The sequence below is a fragment of the Triplophysa dalaica genome, chromosome 8, assembly GCF_015846415.1.
Source record: "Triplophysa dalaica isolate WHDGS20190420 chromosome 8, ASM1584641v1, whole genome shotgun sequence".
In the NCBI taxonomy this organism is placed as follows: Eukaryota; Metazoa; Chordata; class Actinopteri; order Cypriniformes; family Nemacheilidae; genus Triplophysa; species Triplophysa dalaica.
Window position 1 is genome coordinate 21,006,348 of NC_079549.1, and position 17,657 is coordinate 21,024,004.

At 36.4% G+C, this 17,657-nt stretch overlaps 1 protein-coding gene across 1 annotated transcript in view; it reads right to left on the reverse strand.

The window, feature by feature from the left end:
- The window catches only part of LOC130427112 (titin-like), a 156,361-nt gene that overhangs the window by 93,088 nt on the left and 45,616 nt on the right, over nt 1-17,657 (reverse strand). Inside the window, 25 exon segments of the mRNA XM_056754159.1 lie at nt 47-136; nt 357-428; nt 2,588-2,680; nt 2,973-6,419; nt 7,028-8,014; nt 8,322-8,432; nt 8,634-8,819; nt 9,382-9,450; nt 9,606-9,662; nt 10,105-10,176; nt 11,316-11,393; nt 11,472-11,681; nt 11,964-12,224; nt 12,306-12,573; nt 12,723-12,806; nt 12,953-13,136; nt 13,879-14,152; nt 14,266-14,379; nt 14,805-15,059; nt 15,259-15,546; nt 15,810-16,097; nt 16,216-16,503; nt 16,613-16,891; nt 16,986-17,264; nt 17,353-17,631. Of these exon segments, the coding sequence (XP_056610137.1) occupies nt 47-136; nt 357-428; nt 2,588-2,680; nt 2,973-6,419; nt 7,028-8,014; nt 8,322-8,432; nt 8,634-8,819; nt 9,382-9,450; nt 9,606-9,662; nt 10,105-10,176; nt 11,316-11,393; nt 11,472-11,681; nt 11,964-12,224; nt 12,306-12,573; nt 12,723-12,806; nt 12,953-13,136; nt 13,879-14,152; nt 14,266-14,379; nt 14,805-15,059; nt 15,259-15,546; nt 15,810-16,097; nt 16,216-16,503; nt 16,613-16,891; nt 16,986-17,264; nt 17,353-17,631 (8,613 nt within the window).

Consider the following 17,657-nt stretch of genomic DNA (forward strand, 5'->3'; position numbering starts at 1 on the left):
TACACAAATACCATTGTTAGACAAAACAAGGTTAAAAGCTGATCACAAACACACCGAACAAATAAAATACCTTCTAATGGGAAAACTGTCTTTTCCTTTGGCACCACTGAAGGCTCTACAGATGGCTTCTTTTCAACTGCGAAAATTACAAATTTTAATTTGTTAAGAAGTGTTGATAAACAAACAAGACCTTAGGCAACAAAAACATATGCAATACATACAACATTTGGCTTAACATAAACAGCCTTGTAAAACAAACAATAAAAAGAGACCAACATAATATTACAAACAGTACAACATAACGTTTATTTTGCCATAAAAAAAGATTGTTGATGTTAATATAATTCCCTTAGTACCTTCTGGGCGAGCTACTTCTTTCACAGATACAGGTATCTTTTCTGGCAAAGGTTTCTTCTCTGGTTCTGCTACTTTAAATAACAAATAAAGTTGTGTTATGATCTACAAATGTTGGTAAATTTACTATTAGGCTTTATTTGTTCATCAGGTTTTCAAATGTCCGATTCCTGAAGAATATTTGTCAGACAAACAACATACCACAGACAAACACAGGCATAATACCAAATAGACATACTGTTGATTAAAGGGCATGACCTCTAGATATTGCAGACAAGATGGAACATTCATGTTTGTGCAAATGTTAGTGTTGTTTCTCTTTCATGGTTAATATGAGTAGCGGTAAGACAACAAGAGGTTGCTCAAAGAATTAAAATGCATTGATGAGTTGGGGCAACTGCAGAATTTAATGCTTCGTAAGATGTGTTGCAAGATCCTTTTTGGTGTAAAGCGTTTCTTCCATTTCCATATAAATATTCCACTTTTTCATCCAAGATTAAAATAATTCCAAGATGGTCAACAAAATATCAACCAATATTTTTCAGTGGCATCCCCAAAGTTTGCTCAAAAATCCATCCAAAAAAAGAGACCGTATAGGCAACGAAGGTAACGCTTACTTGTGTCTAATGTTGGGATTCAAGGCTAGACAGTTTTCACATTTTACTATCTGGTGATTATCTGGTTCACATTTTCTTTTCTTGTGAATACTAATATGCATGTATAGACTTTCTTATCTGTCATAAAATGTGCTTTAGACGGCTCTTCACCAGAAATTATTTCACTCATCCTAAAATCTTTTGGAAACACTGCGATTACTTTTGAAGAACCATCCAGTTTTTAAATTTCTGTATTGTCAATTGACCAAGTTTTTTATATTTTGGATTTTCTGGAGATTTTCCATCATTCCTCTGGGAGAAGTAGATTCTTGATGTTCTTTAGGATGTGCAGAATAATTTGCTCAGATATTTTTTTTTATTGTAAAAGTCATCCTACTCATTTACATTATGTTTACACTCATAATCACTGGCCTTAACTTTAAAAGCATTATGTTAGTTTTGTTTATTATTTTCTATCTTCCTTGTCATTATATGTGCTTTATGAAACTCTTTAGCAGATCATCAATCTATTCTAAATGCTTCTGAAGAAATGTTATCTTCTTTTGGAGATATCATAATGTTTTTATTTTTGATGTGGGAAATCCTCCATAGAAGTTTCAACCATCACTTTGGAACTATTTGCATTTTTCTGATTGACTGATGATATAACTTCGTCCTTCCTCTGCACAGTAGTGAATTCTTCATGATCTCAGACGTGCAGAAGAATTTGCTTAACTATTTGTAATTATTCAAAAATCATTATGTTATCTCTATTTATTTCTTGTCTTACCTTTTATTTTATATGGTTTAGAATATTCTCCACCAGATAATATTTTATCGATCTTTAAATATTTTAAAGATAGTATATTTTCTTTTGAAGAATCTTCCACATCAGTCTTTTTTAAATTGTCAATATCTGGGATATGTCTTCCATCATATTGTATTTCTTTGTTTGATACAGGTTTTAGATCTAGTAAATCCTCTTTGGAGGTCTCATCCATCACCAATGATCTAGTTACAATTTCTGATTATCTGGTGATGTGACTTCATACTTCTTTTGGATAAAAGTGGGCTCTTGAAGATCTTGGCTGTGTAGAAGTATACACACAACATAGCACCCAAGAAATTGGTGAATAGGAAGATAACATTTTCATGAGAAAGATGAACCCTAGATCTGGTTAGAGATATATTCACTTCAAAATTGTATATAGTTGCATGTGCAGTTCTCAGATCAAGATAACTTTCTCTCTTTGAATGTATTTATGTTGAGACATTTCTTCAGTAATATGAAAATTGAGGAGAAATTCATTCTGTCTGAGCGTTTGAAGCAAAACAAATAAAAATAATTTAAGAGCCAAGTTAAAAAAGTTCTACACTCATTCTTAAGGGGCATTTTCTTAATATGTACCTTTATCCGGCAAAACTACACTGTCAGCGATACATGGTATTTTTCCAACTTGGACCTTCAAAGGTTTAGTTTCAGCCATTTGAGAGATATTAAAGACGTTGTACTCAGTAAATGCCACAAAATAAGAAAAAATTCTATATACAAGAAAAAGAGAAAAAAGACGGAAAAAGATGAAAAAAAGAGAAAAGATTGCAAAAAAGAAACATAATGATGTTTGATTGTGATGTACCTTCAGGCTTGTCATCTTCCTTTGTATGTGAAAGAGTTTTATCTCGCTGTCTTTTTAACTCTCCTTTCTCAGACTCAACCCGTGTAGAATCCACTTCAATTTATAAAAAAGTATTTAATTATCTATAAGCACAGGTTTAAGAAAATTCACATATTTAAATCGAGAGATCACTCTAGCGAGTGGTAAGATGTTAGTAAAATGGAAAATGCAGGCGCTAACTCAAACAGAAAAGGGGGTAAGTAAAACATCTATGAGTCCACACACATAAAGTACCATACTCAAGATATTAGTGTAAAAATTTGTATAAGTTCAAAAAAATAACATAATTTAAAAGAAAGCAGGATTTTGAAGAAGAGGAAAGTCAAGACAAGGGCTGTCATTGTACCTTTTGTAGAAGCCACCTGTTTCTTCTGGGGTATAATTTCTTCATCCTTTTTAGAAGGAAGAAAAATCTCTTTTTTTCGAGGCAAAATAGCCTCCTCTTTTTCATCCACAGCAACTACTTCCTCCTCTATAGGGATAATGTCTTCTTTATTCTTAGATGTAAGTTCAGAAAGTTCATCTTTTCTAAGAGGAAGAGTGACATCTTTCTTTTGAGGTACAGATTCTTCATCTTTTCCAAGAGGACGAGTGACATCTTTCTTTTGAGGCACAGTTTCTTCATCTTTTCTAAGAGGAAGAGTGACATCTTTCTTTTGAGGTACAGATTCTTCTTCTTTTCCAAGAGGACGAGTGACATCTTTCTTTTGAGGAACAGTTTCTTCATCTTTTCTAAGAGGACGACTGACATCTTTCTTTTGAGGCACAGTTTCTTCATCTTTTCTAAGAGGACGACTGACATCTTTCTTTTGAGGCACAGTTTCTACATCTTTTCTAAGTGGACGAGTGACATTTTTCTTTTGAGGTACAGATTCTTCTTCTTTTCCAAGAGGAAGAGTGACATCTTTCTTTTGAGGCACAGTTTCTTCATCTTTTCTAAGAGGACGAGTGACATCTTTCTTTTGAGGCACAGTTTCTTCATCTTTTCTTAGAGGAAGAGTGACATCTTTCTTTTGAGGCACAGTTTCTTCATCTTTTCTAAGAGGACGACTGACATCTTTCTTTTGAGGTACAGATTCTTCTTCTTTTCCAAGAGGACGAGTGACATCTTTCTTTTGAGGAACAGTTTCTTCATCTTTTCTAAGAGGACGAGTGACATCTTTCTTTTGAGGCACAGTTTCTTCATCTTTTCTAAGAGGAAGAGTGACATCTTTCTTTTGAGGCACAGTTTCTTCTTCTTTTCCAAGAGGAAGAGTGACATCTTTCTTTTGAGGAACAGTTTCTTCATCTTTTCTAAGAGGAAGAGTGACATATTTCTTTTGAGGCACAGTTTCTTCATCTTTTCTAAGAGGAAGAGTGACATCTTTCTTTTGAGGCACAGTTTCTTCATCTTTTCCAAGAGGACGAGGGACATCTTTCTTTTGAGGCACAGTTTCTTCATCTTTTCTAAGAGGACGAGTGACATCTTTCTTTTGAGGCACAGTTTCTTCATCTTTTCTAAGAGGAAGAGTGACATCTTTCTTTTGAGGCACAGTTTCTTCTTCTTTTCCAAGAGGAAGAGTGACATCTTTCTTTTGAGGAACAGTTTCTTCATCTTTTCTAAGAGGACGAGTGACATATTTCTTTTGAGGCACAGTTTCTTCATCTTTTCTAAGAGGAAGAGTGACATCTTTCTTTTGAGGCACAGTTTCTTCATCTTTTCTAAGAGGACGAGTGACATCTTTCTTTTGAGGCACAGTTTCTTCATCTTTTCTAAGAGGACGAGTGACATCTTTCTTTTGAGGCACAGTTTCTACATCTTTTCTAAGAGGACGAGTGACATCTTTCTTTTGAGGCACAGTTCCTACATCTTTTCTAAGAGGAAGAGTGACATCTTTCTTTTGAGGTACAGATTCTTCTTCTTTTCCAAGAGGAAGAGTGACATCTTTCTTTTGAGGCACAGTTTCTTCATCTTTTCTAAGAGGACGAGTGACATCTTTCTTTTGAGGCACAGTTTCTTCATCTTTTCTTAGAGGAAGAGTGACATCTTTCTTTTGAGGCACAGTTTCTTCATCTTTTCTAAGAGGACGACTGACATCTTTCTTTTGAGGTACAGATTCTTCTTCTTTTCCAAGAGGACGAGTGACATCTTTCTTTTGAGGAACAGTTTCTTCATCTTTTCTAAGAGGACGAGTGACATCTTTCTTTTGAGGCACAGTTTCTTCATCTTTTCTAAGAGGAAGAGTGACATCTTTCTTTTGAGGCACAGTTTCTTCTTCTTTTCCAAGAGGAAGAGTGACATCTTTCTTTTGAGGAACAGTTTCTTCATCTTTTCTAAGAGGAAGAGTGACATATTTCTTTTGAGGCACAGTTTCTTCATCTTTTCTAAGAGGAAGAGTGACATCTTTCTTTTGAGGCACAGTTTCTTCATCTTTTCCAAGAGGACGAGGGACATCTTTCTTTTGAGGCACAGTTTCTTCATCTTTTCTAAGAGGACGAGTGACATCTTTCTTTTGAGGCACAGTTTCTTCATCTTTTCTAAGAGGAAGAGTGACATCTTTCTTTTGAGGCACAGTTTCTTCTTCTTTTCCAAGAGGAAGAGTGACATCTTTCTTTTGAGGAACAGTTTCTTCATCTTTTCTAAGAGGACGAGTGACATATTTCTTTTGAGGCACAGTTTCTTCATCTTTTCTAAGAGGAAGAGTGACATCTTTCTTTTGAGGCACAGTTTCTTCATCTTTTCTAAGAGGACGAGTGACATCTTTCTTTTGAGGCACAGTTTCTTCATCTTTTCTAAGAGGACGAGTGACATCTTTCTTTTGAGGCACAGTTTCTACATCTTTTCTAAGAGGACGAGTGACATCTTTCTTTTGAGGCACAGTTCCTACATCTTTTCTAAGAGGAAGAGTGACATCTTTCTTTTGAGGCACAGTTTCTTCATCTTTTCTTAGAGGAAGAGTGACATCTTTCTTTTGAGGCAAAGTTTCTTCATCTTTTCTAAGAGGAAGAGTGACATCTTTCTTTTGAGGCACAGTTTCTTCATCTTTTCTCAGAGGAAGAGTGACATCTTTCTTTTGAGGCACAGTTTCTATATCTTTTCTAAGAGGAAGAGTGACATCTTTCTTTTGAGGCACAGTTTCTACATCTTTTCTAAGAGGAAGAGTGACATCTTTCTTTTGAGGCACAGTTTCTTCATCTTTTCTTAGAGGAAGAGTGACATCTTTCTTTTGAGGCAAAGTTTCTTCATCTTTTCTAAGAGGAAGAGTGACATCTTTCTTTTGAGGCACAGTTTCTTCATCTTTTCTATGAGGACGAGTGACATCTTTCTTTTGAAGGACAATTTCTTCATCGTTTCTAAGGGCAAGGATGGAATCTTTCTTTTGAGGCACAGTTTCTTCATCCTTTCTATGGGATAGAGTGACATCTTTATTTTGAAGGACATTTTTTTTATCTTTTGTAAGAGTGACATCTTTCTTTTTTAAAACAATTTCCTCATCCACTTTAGGATGGTGGAGAGGCTCTTGCTTTTTAGCAACAGGTACCACTTTCTTCTTTACTTGAATTTCTTTTTCTGGTTTAGGCTCAGAAACCAGCTTTATCTCCTCTGACACAAGTTCCTCTGTTTCAAGAATTGTAATGTCCTCCTTCTCAATTTCTTTTTTGAGAACAACAGCAGTTTCCTTTTCTTCATGTTCTTTGACCTCTTCAAATTTACTAAGAGCAGCAGTTGGTTTCTTATGAATTATTTCTTCATTCACATCTTCTCTCTGTGTAGCCGGTAATGAAGGGACATTTGGTTTCTTGGACGGTTCTTCTACTTATAAAGAATATTAAAGTTAAGATTTAGGCTTCAATTTATTTTAAGACAGAGACAAAAGTCCCAAAGTAAATCATTTCTCAAAAGTGGATCATTTAAAGACAAGAATTAAACAGATGCTAAATAGGTTTGTGGTTTGGTTTCATTTTAAAGACATTAAAGGTTGTTGTGCTCAGTACACCTGCAAGATATGAAGAAAATACGGTGTGCAAAAGAGAAAGAAGGATAAATTGTGTTTGACTTTGATGTACCTTTAGGCTTGTCATGTTCCATTGGCAGTAAAACAGTTTTGTCCAATTGTCTTTGCCACTCTCCTTTCTCAGACTCAATCGGAATAGAATCCAACACAACTTAAGAGAGTATTTAATCATTGATTAGCATGTAATTGTAAAATGTATATTTACAAGACGAAGAGGTCACTCTATCGAGTGGAAAGAGGTTAGTAAATGCAAAATACCAGGAAAAAATGTCAAACATGAGAGGAAAGCTACACACATTTGATACCACACACACACACACTGAATAAACAATCAGGACAATAACATACTGAAGTGTAAGATAAGTGTAAAGAAATAATTTCAAAGAAGATAGCAATATCATTGTACCTTTAGCAGGGGCCATCTCCTTCTTTTCAGACACTATTTCTTCATCTTTTTTAGGAGGAAGAGAAACCTCTCTCATTTGGCGCATAATGTCTTCTTCCTTTTTAGGAGGACGTGGAACCACTTTCTTCCGAGGCACAATTTCCTCCTCCATTTTAGCAGGCCGAGGAACCTCTTTCTTCTGAGGCAAAATTTCTTCCTCCTTTTTAGGAGGATGAGGAACGTCCTTCTTTTGAGATTTAATTTCCTCCTCTTTAGGAGGACGAGGAACCTCTTTCCTCAGAGGCACAACTTCTTCATCCTTTTTATAAGGAACAACCACCGCTTTCTTAAGAACCTCTTCTTTTTTAGCAACCGCTAGAACTTCCTTCTTTTTTAGCTGAAAATCTTCTTTTTTCTCTGGTTCAGGCTCAGAAATGACCATTTTCTTCTCGGAGACATGTTCTTCTGTTTTAAAAACTGTAATGGAATCCTTCTTAGAGAAAAGATCTTCTTTGCCCTCTAGTCTGACTGTTTGGGACATTTTCTTCTTTATTTGTGCGATTTCTTCCGTATCAGGAACAGCAATAACTTCCAATCTTTTAAGTATACTTTCTTCTTTGCCCTCTAATGTTTGTGTGAGAGTTATTTCTTTCCTCTGTAGCACAGTTTCTTCCGTTTTAGAAGTACTGACAGTCTGCTTTCGTTTAAGTGAAACTACTTCTTCTGGGGTCGGTGAAGGAACGATTTCTTTCTTTTGAGCTACACTATCCTTCTTTTGAGGTAAAATTACCTTCTTTTTAGACAAATGAACTATATCTTCTTTTGGCAGTGCATCTGCAATTTCTTCTTTTTTAAGAATAACAACAGTCTCTCTTTTTTCAAGTACTTCGACCTCTTCGAATGTGCTAACAGCTGCAGATGGTTTCTCATGAATTGTTTCTTCAATCACAAATCCTCTCTGTGCAGCCGGTATTGAAGGTGCCTCTGGTTTCTTAGAAGGTTCTGGTACTTCGAAAGAATATTAAAGTTAAGAACAATGCAAATCGCACTGATTTAAGAGCGGGTCAAGATATGTGAAAGACTTCCAAAGGTTGATGAAGATCATTTAAAATATATAAGATATACCAATACACTAGTAATATATCAAAAGAGATGTACGTAAGAGATATAGCAGAAGCTAAAAATAGGCATACACCAAAACTTATAATAACGCAGTGCAAAAACATTCCCATAAATAAAACGCCACATTTTTGTCACAAGAGTGTGGCTATTTTATAAAGACATAAAACAACCAACAGAAAAACTGAGAATGTACCTTTCTTTTGGACTTCTTCCTTTGGAGCCTCAATTATTTGATCAGGTTTAGGCGGCACTGTCTTAGATGGTTCTTGCTTTGTTGGTTTTGGTTTCTTTTCCTCCACAAGAACTTTAAAGAACATTTATTGTATTGTAACAACACATTACAAGAAGCAAAGCATCTCAAAAACACACATTGCGTAATACCAATGCGCTTCCTAACGGAAGCTGGACAATTGCAATAACACAAACAAAAATATGAAAAGCTTTTAAACAACCTAAAGTGACAAGAAAACTATACACAACATTAAGAAAAAGGGATGAACACTACCTTTGGCTGGACGTGACTCTGCTTTCTTCGTGGGTGTAGGTTTAGGCTCGGGTTTAGGCTCAGGCTTAAGATCAGGTTTAGGCTCAGGCTTAAGATCAGGTTTAGGCTCAGGTACCGTTTCCATTTTAGGTGTAGGTACTTGAGGTTTAACTTCAGGAGCCACAGGAGCAGTTGCCTGAGGCACTTCTTTGATGAAGAGGAGCATTAAAACATTGTAACATTTCAGAAGAGATCGACAAAAAACGTTTGAAACAGTTCGTTATACTTTTAGCAGTAAAGGAAACAAAACAAAGAGCATGCTCAGGACAGAAAAACGCTAAAAAGACACCACAGTTACTGCAACAGTTACAAACACATAGATAAAAATAGACATATGATAAATAGGGACTACATGACACAGTTTAAACAAGACAGGTTAAAGATATAAAGATACAAACACTTAGTTTAAGAGTAAGTGGACATATGATAATTAAGGAAAACAAGACAGAGAATTAAAGATTAAAGATTAAAATTGATAGATATGACACACAAAAATTATCAATATCTACACATGAATTGATCACATTAATTTATTACAGTAAACCAAACATTCAAACTATGATCAAGTATATTAACAAGACAGTTAATTAAGTTGGTCACTGTAGGGACTGAACATGAACATTTATGTACATACAAGTGTAGATTATACACACACATACAAACAGATAACAAATATGAAACCAAGACAGAATTTGTTTCTGTACAATACCTTTAGGTGTGGGTTTCTTTGGCGCTGGCACTGTTACTGCGGTAACAATTTCTTCCACAGGCACTTTGACTTTTTGGAGAAATGTTCATGACAAATATTGACATTATAAGTAAGATTTTTTTGATCACACAAAACATACTGATATTGGAGAAGCATAAAGCATAAAAATGTATATTATTAGTAATCTTTAAAAAAGGAAGCACAAAGGACAGACATTTGAGTACCTTCAAAAGGTTTTTGCTCCACAGCTGGAGAAGGTTTCGGTTCAGGCTCTTTGAAATCTTTCAGAATTATTAAGAACAATAACTTAGTTAGAAGCAAATAGTTTTAGATACACACAGCTTCTCTCAAAGCAGAAGCAATGTGTTAAGGAAATATCATAGACATGTACACATGGACAAACTGAGACATACTACAAAGAACAGCATTATAACATTAAAGTTAAGAATCTAATAACAAAAGAAAGCAATGTAAAAATGTCAAATGGATATGCTCACGCAAAATATTAAATTATATTGCATTTTTTAATGTTTAATCATTTACAGCTGCAGCAAAAGTAGCGAGTAACACAATAAACTTTACAGTACACAACACTGAAGGCAAAAGAGCATAGCTAAATGTCTACAAGAACACATACACATTAACAAGCAAAAAGTGAACCTAATGAAAGCGTGTTTGCCAACAAGCAGCTACAATGCAACAAGCTATGTTCTCATTCGGTACCTTTAGTTGGAGCACCTTCTCTCATTGCTAGTGTTTTTCTATCAACAGCCTCTTCAATTGGGATCCTTGGAACTGATGAAACACAGACATTCTTAAGAACAATTCTCATAAACACATTAAAGCTATCTTCGTGTGTTTTTCTTGTCATCTTGTTACACCAGACTTGTCAAAACAAGTATTTTTATAACAAATTACATAAAATATCACATTGCATATAGAATAAAATAAAAAAAGACAACAACAACAAAGATTTAGACAAACATAAGACAAATTCACTTAAAATTGTGAGGCAAAGATAAAGGGAGTAATACAAATGAACATGAACATCACAAAGACAAACAAATAAGCAAACAAACATGAAAAGAGTTTCAAAGAGGGTTAGACGGAACGGATAATTATATTTTGTGGGACCCATAGCTCTGAGTAATACCTGTGACAGATTTTTCCTCTACAACTCGCTCCTCTGTCCAGCTCACATATTCTGTTGAAGGGTAAAAAGTTGTTACATTTGTTCATAGACGAATACTTTAGTTGTTTTCTTCGATTGACGTTACTTGGTTATTTCACGCAAGGCGTTTGGTAATAGACAAAACAAAACACACACAAAATACATGTTATTTCTTTTTCTTTTTAACAGGACGATGGTTAAGTGATGAAATTAATATTTATACAGTTCATTTTTTTGTTTAGTGGGTGACGAAAGAGAATGAAATGGATGTCTAACTAAAAACTAAAGTTTTTAATAAGTTAGTCTCGTAAAAAGTGCAGTTTACCTTGCATTTCCATTTTTTCTTCATAATGATAGTATTCCATTGAAGATTTGGCTTTTCAAAAATAGCAAATATATGAGTTACTGTGTCACTTATTTTCAGGATTAGGATTTATGTATTTTTGAAAGTAATTGTACATGAAATCCCAATCTTACCTTCTAAGGTTAATGTAGATGGTGCCTCAGGCACTCGTATTGATGTATCTGGGATATCTGTGTGATTATTTAAAACTGTTACTTTTTTGTATAACTTGTCAATTATTAGCCAAAGTTTTCCAATGTGCACTTTATGTATTAAAGGGAGTGGTCTTAAAAATGGGAAAACTTACCATAAGGTACCCTCTCTATATCAATTTCTGAGGGAAAAAATGAAAAAATAATGTAAGGAGCCTTCATTTACTAGAGAATGTTAGTCAAGAAAATGCTTGAACCCTGTACCGACCTTTGCCTGACAAATAAAGTTCAGCTGTGCTTTTAGCTTCACCCCTTGGCTCCAATCTTACAATGACCGAGTACACGCCTAAAGAATTATTGATTTGGTTAAATGTGCCTCAAACTATTACAACGAAAAATTTGGCCGCGCTGGAGCTCCACAAACCTTCATCCTCGGAAGTTACGTTGCAGATGATCATGAAGTGGCGTCGTCCTTCACTTCGGAAGGTATACTTTGGGCTATCTTTAAGCTCCCACGTGTCCTTGTACCATGTTACGATAGCATTGTCAAAAGACACTTCACACTCAAATGTGGCGGATTGATGTTCTCCCACCACAATGTTCTGGATGCGTTTAGTGAAATGTATTTGCTCAGCTAAAAGGAGATATAACGCAAGATGGTGGATTAGATTGTGATGTTGGAAACTTAGATTTTAGTGCATAATTTTATTTGGGTTAAACTATTTATTTCCATAATGTGAGTCAATTCGATTAGAAAAATGGTATAAAAATGTGGAGACAAAATCTTCAAAGTATTCTTGAAAAGGATGAGTTTTGAGTTCTTCCGTAAGAAGTGAAGAGTCACAGATGATGGTAGAAGAGGTTAGTTGATGGTTTAAGTTGGAGCAAAGATAAGTCTGAGTGAACATATACACACCTTCAACCCAAAGATTTGCAGTTGTTTCAAGATTGTTATATTTGCAGGTATATTCTCCTTGGTCTTCCGGTTTAACATCTTTGATTGAGAGATTCTGAGTATAACCGGCCACAGCAAATGTATATCTGCCATGAGGCTCTAAACGCTTCCCATTTCTAAACCACTGGGTTTTTACATTAGGTACAGAGAATTGGCATGTCAGTGTACTAGTTTGGCCTTCCTTACCAGCCACATCCTGCAAATGCTCTTCAACTTCAGCCTCTGCAAAAACAATATGGATCAACATTGTAAAAACATTTAGGAAATTCACTTAAAGGAGAATCAAATGATGTTGGTACATACCCAGGACTGTCAGTTTGGCACTAGAGATATGTGGGCCACACACAATTCGGTAATTGCCTTGATCTCTGGTCTGGCAATCTTTGATCTTTAGGGTATGACGATCACCCACAATTTTGATTTCGTACTTGTCGCCGCTGTCAAGTTTCTGGGTTCCCTTATACCAGGTCAGTGTGATTTCAGGATAGTTAATTTTGATCTCGCATTCAAATACAGCATCCCTCTGAATGGTCGTCGTACGGTCTGTGATATCACGCACCAGAGTGACAGGCTGCATTGTAAACATTCGAAACACATGTATTAACACCATGACTGCAAATTACACACAATAAATAATTACTTGAACTTTTGCAGGTTTTGCAGAACATTCTAGTGGATATGCCCCCTTTTCACTCAATGTAATAACTAATAATATTAAACCTCAGTTTGTTCCATTCTCTTTTGCAAATCAGAAACAAGTTTGGCCAAATCCTCCTCAGATTCTCTTCCAGCATGTTCCACTTCCTTAAAAAAACAAAGTTTTCAACAATAAACTTAAGTTACTGCCATTCTGGACTTTCTCTGAAGCAATTCTTCATCAGTTTGAAGAAAATGTCTTGAACTTTAATCTAAATTATTTATATGAATTGGGTTCTACAAATCAGTCTTACCGGTCTTCCACTTTCTTGTTCTTTTTCCCTCTTCAATATCTCAATGGCTTGAAGGATGCCTCTGTAGTCTGTGATTCCATACATGCGAGCGTATTTCTCATACTCTTTGGGATCAACGTTTCTAAGCAACTCAACAATGTCAATTTCCTTCTCCTCTTTAGGACTTTTCTGCTTTGATGGAGTCCTGTTATAAACAATAACATTTATTTTGTGTGAGCTTGAAGTTTAGTAGGAATTCATTGATTGACAACTGGCCCCTAGTGGTCTGCATTCACAGTTTTTGAGTGAAGTACGGGAAAATGCTGCTGCATCTGAAAGCCAAAGGGCGCCCTCCTCAAGAAATTCCAATTACGTACTGCAGAAGAAGACCATAACACCTTCTAGAATGTAGGAAATGCCTATTGACATTTTTTTATCACTGTTACTCAAGCCTCATTAGGTATTTTTATGATAATAAAATATATTTATAATGATCATGTTTGACTGGTGTTGCTTTTTCAAATGCAGATTATAAGTGACTCAAACTCGCACTGCTTTTAGATCGAGGAGCATTTCCTTATGATGCCAGAGCCGTGCTTCACGCACAAGCTACGAATTATAAAAAATATTGACACACTGCATATCGCAGCCAGCTCGATTACAATAGGATTTAGTGGTATTGCGATAAATTATAGTGCAGCCCTAATTTCTGTCAATAGTTTCTCCAAAAAATTACACACTGGACCTTAAAATGTCATTTTTAAAATTAAAATTGAATATTAAATATTTTATTAAAATTAAATATTAAATAAACTGTGCTAAAATGCTTTATTTCGTCTTTAAATGTCTGGATAAGCAATATAATAGAGGACCATTACTTTAAAAAGGTTGAGAAACACAATAATTCACTTCAGATCTCAAAACAACAACAAAAAAAAAAATCTTACTTCTTGAGTTTGACCACCTCCGGTCCAGAATCTTTCTTCCCTTCCACCGTCAGATCGGTGTTGCACTCAATTTCTCCATGTGTGTTTGAAGCAACGCATCTATACTGACCAGAGTCAGATTTGGTCACCTCTTTAATTTGCAGCTTGGCCTCTTGGCCCTTTTGTTCAATGTTGATGCGACCACCGTGAGTCATCTGCCTCCATTTGCCCTTCATCCATTTCACGTTGGGAATGGGATCCCCACCAACTTTAGCAATGAAGGTAGCTGTGCCCTCTTCAAGTAAATACAAAAAATCACACAGTTTCATAACACTGCATTTTAACGTGAGCCCAACTTTCTGATTTAGAAACTCTTATTCGGTAAAGTTGAAAATGAAGGTCACTTACTCTCAACGATATGAACGCCCTTAGGCTCTTCAATGAAGAACAAGTTGTCCAGTTTTTTAACTGCTTGTGGTGGTGACGGCACTGCCTGGGCTGGTGGAGGTGCTCCTGTTTTCTCTAAAATTGTTGATGGAATATATGAGTGGCATATAGACATTTTTTTAGCTTTACAGATGGCAAGAGCCAAAGCTTAAATTATCTTCAGACTACTCAAACAAAAACACGTTTTTTTTTTCAAGAAGCACAACTGCAGGAGACGTAAGATAGGCAAGACAAGATTTGCAAAAAAGCAGATTTGTAAACAAGAATATGGCTGAACAACAATACTCAGTTAGTGACCAGGAAGATGAAAAGCAAAATAAGATTAATTAAAGAGTAATAGTTATTAGTCAAGTCTGATATTTACAAAAAGCCAACTGAGTGGCAATGTTAGAATGAAGCACATGACAAACATATGAGGGAATATAAAATCAGAAAAAATAAAGCTAAACTGTAAAAAAGGATAATACCTTTGATAGTGACTTTACACTTGCAGAACTCACTACCAATATCATTGGTCGCCTTGCATAGATAATCGCCTGCATCTTTCTTAGACACACTGACCATCTCCAATGTGGCTGTGCCATCAACAAATATGATCTTAGTGCTTGGTGATGAAGAAAGTTCTCGCCTGTCTTTCAGCCATTGAATCTTAAACGGAGGTGATCCACGTACATGGCAGCTGAGGGTGAGCGGCTCACCGTCAGTCATAGTGACTGGTTTTAGAGGTACATCAAAGCTTGGTGGTACCTTTTGTGCTGCATTTAGAAATAAAATAAATATGAGCATTTTGTTGAACCAGATTCATACTTTCAATCCATAGTGACATAAAAGCATAGGCATATTTTACAAATATTGTTCATTTTTTTGTATTTCATTCATAACACATACTGTACCTTGAAAAATGGAAATACAATAGAAAATCTAAATCATACAGTAAGAACAAGCAGTGTATACCTGTAATGTGAACAGATACTTCACAAGAGGCTGTTCCTGCTTCATTGGTCACTTTGCACGTATACGTGCCACTATCAGACAGTTGAGATTTCTTGATGCACAACATTGCCACACTGGTCTTGAAGGAAATATCATAACTGTCTGAGGAGAAGATTTCAGTGCCATCCTTATACCAGTTCACAGTCAGAGGCTGTGATCCAGATATCCGACCCTCCAGCTTTACCAATTTGCCCTCAGTGTCCTCAACAGCTGAAGGCTTTTTGGTAAAAGTGGGCGGAACTGTGCGCTCTATAGAAAGAATAAACAAATGTGTTGTTAGAGACGATCTACAAAATAGAGCTACTGTTATCTAAACACGCAGACCAAGCACATGAAAAAAGAATTGTAAGATGCTCAACAGTGCCACCTGTTGACAAACTGCAATATTTCAAGAAATTTACAAGAAATGAAAAGCACTAATAGTGGAAGACACACAAAAGCTTAAGAAAGCACCTAGGTTAGTGCCAGTGCAAGACAATACAGTCACATTGACAAGCAGTGACCAGAAATACCTTTCACAGACACCTCTGTGGAACAAGAGTCCTTCCCAATATCATTACTAGCATGGCAAGAGTAACGGCCTGAGTCCGCCTTATCAGTCTTCAAAATTGTCAAATGAGCTGTATTTTCCACACACGATATCTTATAATTTCCCCCAGTGCGGATGTCTTTGTGATCCTTGGACCAAGTGACTTTTATTGGCAATGATCCTGTCATGTGGCACTCCAGTTCTACAGAATCTCCCACCGAGACCTCCACCGGCATTAGCTTTCTATCAAATACAGGTGGATATCTTGGCTCTGAAAAGTTAAGAGTAAAGTTAAGGGATAACAGCAAAGTTGCATGGTCACATTAATCTGCAAATAAAACAAGAACAAAAGTTTATTCAGAGAACAATACAAAAGGAGAGAAACAAACCTTGAAGCGTAAGCTTGGCTCTGCAAGATGCAGTTCCAACACTGTTGGTTGCAACGCAAGTGTATTCTCCGGAATGTCTCATTTCACCCTTGGCTAACTTTAGGACAGCAGAGTTATCATCAAAAATCATTGTGTATTCTGAATCAATCCTAAGAGGTTCACCGTCTTTGAGCCAAGATACTTCCATAGGAGAAGATCCTGCTACGCGACATTCAAACTGGACAGGCTGTCCTTCGGTTTGAGTAATGCTAGTAATTTTTTTAGGGAAAGATGGTGGTGTTTTTACATCTGAAAAGAAAACATATAGCAAAATACATAGGTTCACAGTTGTACAGTGCAATCGGAAACATATACAGGACAAATACAGAAGTTTGAAGAGAAATGGCGGTAGCTTCACCTTGTACAGTTATGAGGCAGCTGGAAGAGGCAGATCCTATGCTGTTTTCTGCCTTGCAAGTGTATTCGCCAACATCAGCTTTTGTAACTTTAGCTAGTTTTAAGCAAGCAGTGCCTTTTGAAAACTCCATCTTGCAAGTCGGAGAAGATCGCACTTTGCCATCTGCCTTAAACCAGGACACTTTAATTTCAGGAGTGCCATCGATCTGGCATTTCAGACATACTGCATCGCCCATAGTAACATCCATAGGCTCCAAGCGCTCAGTAAAGAAAGGTGGTTCTAAAAGTGAAAAATACATTTGCCTCAGACATGAAGACAAACATGCACATTCACATTTCATCTCTCAGGCTGTATACCGAACCCAACAACAAACCTAAAATGGACACTGCGGCATCGCAAGTGTCGTGTCCAGCATCGTTGGAAACCTCACAAGTGTATTTCCCAGCAGCCTCTTTGTCACTGTTTAGGCACTCCAGGATGCAGGAGCTCTCAGTGGTTGTAATGTTATACTTGTAAGAAGAGTAAATCTCCTGGCTGTCTTTGTGCCATTTCACAAGAATCTTTGGGCTTCCCGCATACGTGCATTCGAGTACGAGCGATTTGCCCATTTCAACAGAGGCGTTCTTTAGCTTCTTGACAAAGTGCGCAGCCTCTGAATGAAAGAAATTGTGTGTACATGAGACAAACACATAAGCTACAACTGCCAGAGCTAAATTAAAATCAACTTAATTAAAACTAACCTTTAACAAACAGGTTCACGGGGCAATTTTCCTTTCCAGCATCATTAATGATCTGGCAAGTGTACTCGCCAGCATGAGATTTGTCAATGTTGTAGAGCTCTAGGGTTGCATTATCTCCTCTTAGAGCAATCTCACAGCCTCTACCGGGCACTATTTCTGTACTGCCTCTGAACCATTTCAATTTTATTGGGGCACTACCTGCCACGGTTGCTGTAAAAGTCACATTTGTATCTGGCAGTGCTTCTATCGGTTGAGGTGTGGTCACAAAAGAAGGAGGTTCTGCAAAAAATACGACAAGGAAAATT